The sequence below is a fragment of the Micropterus salmoides genome, unplaced genomic scaffold, assembly GCF_014851395.1.
Source record: "Micropterus salmoides isolate LMB-PRFRI ecotype aquatic unplaced genomic scaffold, ASM1485139v1 Ms_hic_scaffold_9, whole genome shotgun sequence".
Lineage (NCBI taxonomy): Eukaryota > Metazoa > Chordata > Actinopteri > Centrarchiformes > Centrarchidae > Micropterus > Micropterus salmoides.
In genome coordinates, this window is record NW_024044681.1 from 1,405,729 (window position 1) to 1,411,728 (window position 6,000).

At 42.3% G+C, this 6,000-nt stretch overlaps 1 protein-coding gene across 2 annotated transcripts in view; it reads right to left on the bottom strand.

Annotated features, from left to right (window-relative positions):
- The window catches only part of LOC119896042 (leucine-rich repeat-containing G-protein coupled receptor 5-like), a 53,396-nt gene extending 47,396 nt beyond the window's left edge, over positions 1–6,000 (bottom strand). Inside the window, exons 1-2 of one of the 2 annotated variants that reach the window (XM_038709515.1) lie at positions 5,819–6,000; positions 5,387–5,712 (exon numbers count right to left, since the gene is read on the bottom strand). In XM_038709515.1, coding sequence (XP_038565443.1) covers positions 5,387–5,691 — 305 coding nt within the window. In that variant the 5' untranslated portion in view covers positions 5,692–5,712; positions 5,819–6,000. Of the gene's footprint in view, positions 1–5,386 lie in introns of both variants that reach the window. The other variant, XM_038709516.1, reaches the window with a different exon arrangement.

Consider the following 6,000-nt stretch of genomic DNA (forward strand, 5'->3'; position numbering starts at 1 on the left):
AAACACCTGCCGATACCAACTGGTCACATGGCTCATTTCCTGCAAAACCACCTGAATGCATCATGCAAAGGTGACCAGTTTGCAGTGGAGTCTGGGATACTGGTGACCATCACACACACACACACACACACACAAATACACATGAATACACAGAAACCCCTTTATGTTTTGTTGGATTCTATTCCTGATTAAAGCTTTAATAAATACACAAAGAACCTTTGATCGACTCTCGCTGTGTGTGTGCGTCCATCTGCCTGTCTTAGACAAACTGTAAGGCAAGTGCTTTCATTAACACACACACACACACACACACACACACACACACACACACACACACACACACTCGGCTATTCTGAATAGAAGAAGGTTTTCTTTAATGAGAGTGAAATTTAAATCCTGGACATTGTGCTGCTTTTAGACCACAGCCAAGACGGGCAGGTTTTCTTTCCACACACACACACACACACAAAGTGACGTAATGGTTTTGCCAGAGCTGAAACATGTCTGGTATCGAGGCTGGTCACCTGCTGTGAGGTGAAATGGATTTGAATTAGTTTTAGTGTTTCGCTTTAACAAGAGTTCACAATCAAGTGGAAACACTGAAACTTCACTTGACACTTTGGTTAAAAAAGGACCAAACAGAAGTGTTTAGCATTTTTTAAATACAAATCACAAACTTTAATCTTTTCTGGTGAGCATGCAGTGGAGCAGCCCTGTGTGCTAATGGGTAGAGCTCACAGAAATGTAGTCATTAAAACTTAAACTGATCTTACAAAGACATGAAGGATTAAAAAGAAGCTGCGTTTGCAGACTTCGTTTCGGCTTTAGGAACGACTCAATCTGCAGGCAAATGATAAACAGCTGAATTGTGATTTATTTAATAAACACTTTACACTTTACACACTTAAACACTTTAATCAACTCTGTTTTCATCATTTGTTGAGTTCCACCTCTAATATTTAAAGTCGACAAGGTGTGCCCGGGTGTTTATTCCTGTGTGATCACCGCTAACCAACTCGCCACTGCCAAACTGCACAACACGACCTACTCAGAGGTCAGAGGTCATTGCTTCCTGACGGAGAACAGACTTAAAATCGTTAAAATAATCAGGCAGAGGAAGCCCATCACCCCTCGATGCACTAGCTTAAAGCAGCCCAATCTTCTCTTCTCAAAGACAGCCTGGAACCGTTCACAGAAACACCTTGAACTTCTCTGAAGCTCCAACGACCTGTCCATGTACCATGAGTACACTAGGACCTCCTCGAGCTTTTGGAACCCGTCCAGGTACCTTTGGGACCTCTTCAAAGAATCCCTGAAACCTCTTCACTCCTCCTCAAAACTCCTTGAATCTCTTCAGGAACACTTGAAATCTTCTAAAGCCATGGTTCTCAAAGTTTCTGACGTCAAGGGCCCCTAAGCTGACACAAATTAGACCACGGACCCCCATTTGATTTTGTCACAGCGTCCCTCGTCTAACAGGATATTTACTTTTAGATGTGACATTACAGAAACTTTATGAAACCCACGACAAAAACAGCCATATATTCTTTCATCGTGCTTCTTAGGGATGGAGTTACAGTAAAAACAAAGGATTCCTGCTGGGGACCACCCTGGAGTCCCACTCAAGGACCCCACTTTGAGAACCACTAAAAGATTCTTGAAACCTTCACAGTGACCCTAAAATCTCTCAAGACTTGTTGGAACTTCCTGTAGTATCTCTGTGACCTCTGCAAGAAAACTCCACTCAAGAACTGGAGCCCCCTCAAAGTACCTTTAGGACCAAAAACAAAACAAAACCTTTACAAAGATGACTCTGAAACACTACAAGAACCACCAGAACCTCTTCAGTAATTCTCTGGAGCCTCTAGAAAAACCCTAATCTTCAAATATTACAGTTTTTCACAATTGCTAAAACACTAAACCCCCATTCTCTGAACCAAATGCTCAGCGGCCTAAACCCATTTGTCGCTCTTTTGGCAAACCCTTAGGGGAGAGCGGGGTGAGTTGAGCCAGTTTTTACCTGAGGTGTATTTAAAGTGAGGACATGAAGGTCTTCAACTAAAACATGTAAATATATTTTAGGATGCGGTGCATCTCTGGGAATAATCAATTTGGATCTAAAATGAACTGTTTTCAAAATATAGCTTTCCAAAAAAAAGTGGTCTCTTGGCTCAACTTGCCCCATATGAGGTGTAAGTTGAGCCAGGGGAGAGGATCAATGACATCAATGTGATTTCATCGTGCAAACGCCAGGTCCCAACATTCAGTTGCACTTAGATAGTGAAACATTGCAGCATGACCTGATGATGGTTTCTGGTCTAAAATGCATAATGTCACATTCATTTCGTGATGCACAAGAATGAAATGTAAAATTACAGTCAAATATCTGGCTCAACTTCCCCCAGGTCTTTTGCCTCAAATTACCCGTCCTGCCATTTTAACAAAATTGTGTCATCCAGCTGTTTGAGGGTAACGTCATGCTAACAGTATAGACTCATACTGTTCTTCCTAAAGCACTAACACATGCGTAAGATTTTCTCAAACCTGTCTGTAACTGTTCAGACACAAGAATCAGGACTCCTTGAACATCTAAAAATCACTTTGAACGGCAACAAACTGTTTTTTTTTTATCTTAAATGTGCTTATAACTTATTCTATGGGCCTCTCTCCACCACAAGGTGAGTAAAAGGGATGACTCCTCAAAAATGTGTGGTCACATGACCAATTTTGTCTATGGCTGCCAAGAAACAAGGGGTGACTCAACTTCCCCACAGGCTCAAATCAGCCCGCTCTACCCTAAACATGTTCAGGTAGGCTAACGTCACTTCTAGTGAACGGTCCTCTCATTTCTCCCTAGTTCATTACTTCTAAATATTATTAAACGTAACGTTACAGCAGCTAACGCACCCGTTGCTAAATTAGCCATATCGACAAAGCCATGTTTATCAGTGGAGGGGCGCTAACGTTGTTATTGTGCGATTAAACCACAGTGTTTGACGAATTCTAAATATATCTGCGCGCTGCTTGTCTCTAGTTACAGTCGGCGTGTCAGAAGTAATTAAACCAGAGCGGACTTGTAAATAAACGTGATCTGTACAAGTATCTAACACGGCTTCCTGCCTAACAAAGTTCTCTAACGTTACCTCTTCTTTTGAATGTGAAACGTTAGTGTGAAATCTCAAAGTTGCAGGCCCTTGTTGTAGACAGTCTTTATATATATATTTTTATTTTATTTTTTTTCTGTTTTGCTGGCCCCCACAATACACTATTCACTGTTTACTAGTAGTAGTACAGACATTTTTCAAATTTTTCTGTAGTTTTATGACTCTTATTCATCACAATATTGATATATTTTGTTGTACTTTTGTTCAAAGTACTATTTACAACAATAAAAAAAGTTTATTTTTATTCAACATAACATTTTAGGGATAATCTTTGTTTATGTTATGTGTTTCTTAACATAAGGGGAAAAAAACAATATCGGCAGATATATCAACTATCGGATTTTAAAATCCTCAAATATTGAAATCGGCATCAGACTTAAAAATCTCATATCAGTCGGGCTCTATTCCTAAATGTAAAAAACCTTTTTGTGTAACTACATGCCCTGGACTCTGTGTTCGCAATTTTTTGATGTAGTGCCTAAAGTGTTGTTGAAAGCATTGTTTGATTTTGAGCACAGATCATATGGTTTTGTGACGATACTTTGATGTTGCCAGAAGAGTCGGGGGTTTTGTGAATGTAGTTTATAGATTAGGTTTAAATTTTAATTAAATTTAATTGTGTTGAAAGTTTCGAGAAAATGGATGAAGGTTTCAGGAAATGTGTCTTAGCAATTGTGAAAAACTGTAACTACAGCTCCTCATGAACATCTGGAAGGCCCTCAAAGATTTGTAGAATTTCTTTAAGAAGCCCTTTAGTGTATTCAGGGACCACTCCCAGTGCTCCTAGAACCTCTTTAAAGACTTGTAATCTTTCTAAAGAAGGCCACTCGAACTTCTAGAGAACCTGTGTATCCCTGAATATCCTAAGTAGCCTACTAATTGGACATCTTCAAAAATTTTAACCACTAACACCACTTCAAGGAGGACACTGGAATTCACTGGAACCTCTTCGTTGCGCCAGGAACCTCTTTAAGAACTTCTCCTCGACCCTCTTCCAGATCCACTCGAACTTCTTAAGAACCCTGTAACCCTGAATTCCCCAAGTACCAATGGGACCTCTTCAAAAAAACCTGAAACCTCTCAAAAGCTCAAGATATCTCCAGTACCACTTGAGCATACTCTGAGGAACGTCTTTAAGAACCACTAGAATCTATTCAAGGACACCTGAAACCTTCTCAAAAACCCTGGAACCTCTTCACATGCTCCAAGAACCTCTTTAAGAACATGTAAACCTTCCTAAAGAAACTTTTAAATCTCTTCCTCCGGATCTTGTCAAAAACTCCAAGAATCTCTTACAGGACCGGCTGAGCACACTCTGTGAAACGTCTTCAAGAACCAGAGGAACCTCTTCGAGTGCTTTAGGAAACTCTTTAAGAACTTCAAGAACCCTTGTAACCCTGAATTCCCTAAGTACCAATGGGACCTCTTCAAAATTTGAAGAGGTCACATTGGTACCTGAAACCTCTCAAAAGCTTAAGAAATCTCCAGTACCACTTGAGCATACTCTGAGGAACCTCTATAAGGACCTCTAAAATGTTCTTAACAAACCCTCAAACCTCAAAAAGTGCTCAAGGGATTTTGGAACGTATGGCTGGAACATTGTTATGGACACCTGATATCACCTCAAGGACACCTAAAACCTATTTTAGAACTCCTGTACGCCTACATTTTCTACAGAACGTCCTCAAGAACACTTAAACCTTATGTTCAGCTCTTCAGACACATCTAGTACCCTTGGGAACACTTCTCCAAATCTTTAGGAACATATTTAAGTACCAGTTTAGCCTCCTCTGTGTTAACAACTAAAACTACTTCAAGGAGGACACCTGAAACCTTCTCAAAATCCAAAAATTGCTCCAGGAACCTCTTTAAGAACCTGCAGACGTTCCTGAAGAAACGCTCTTCAGGAACATCTGGAACTGTTCCTTTGCTTACTTTTTGTAAGCTTTTCACCTTTCTCTCTGTCTTCTACAGTCAGCAGTGAGCTGGGCCATCACCTAATCCCCGCTTTAACCAACATATGAACAACAGAACACGCGCGAGAGACATAAACACAGGGGCAGAGTGGAACAGGTGCTCCGGTTCCCACCACTGCATAACATCCACGCATGCTCGCCTGCACGCACACACATAATCTGAGTTGCTGCTCATTTGCTATGTGCAGATTCAGAGCAACATGTTGGGGAAACTATTTAAAACATAAACCCTGGGTGTTGACTTACAGGAAAGATGTGAAGACGCTCAGGTTGCTCGGCATCTCCCGGAGCCCCAGGTCCGAGCAGTCCACCCGGTGCAGCAGCCCGTCCACATCGCACCGACAGCGGCCAGGGCAGCCGGCCCACTCCGCTCCTCTGTCCCCGTCTCCGGTGCTCTCCACTCGGGCCACCGCGGAGCTGTTCCCCGCAGCCGCCGCTGTCCTCTCCACCGCTGGCACGGCGGAGCTCTGCATCTCCACCGCGGCCACAGAACTCCTTAACCCGGCTGAGAGGAGTGCAAACACGGCCAACAAAACCACAAACCCCGGCATGTCCTCTCCGGAGGCTTAACGCTTCAGGTTCAGCAAAAAACAAAAACAAACAGAAAGACACACACTTGGAAATAATAACACAAAAGTTGCAGTGTTGGACGTGGATGTGTTTTTGGTCTCTACTCACTGCAGTCTCACTGGAAACGGTTCAGATTAACTCCAGCTAATCTGCCTTGAAAGCGGCGCACAAAGAATATAAAACAGTCAGATAGAAAGTCCAGGTTGTTGGAGTTGAAGTGTGCAGTTTGGTCGCTTTCCAGGCTGCACGCGTGCAGCAGCAGAGCCAGAGTGCGTGTGCGTGAAAGTGTG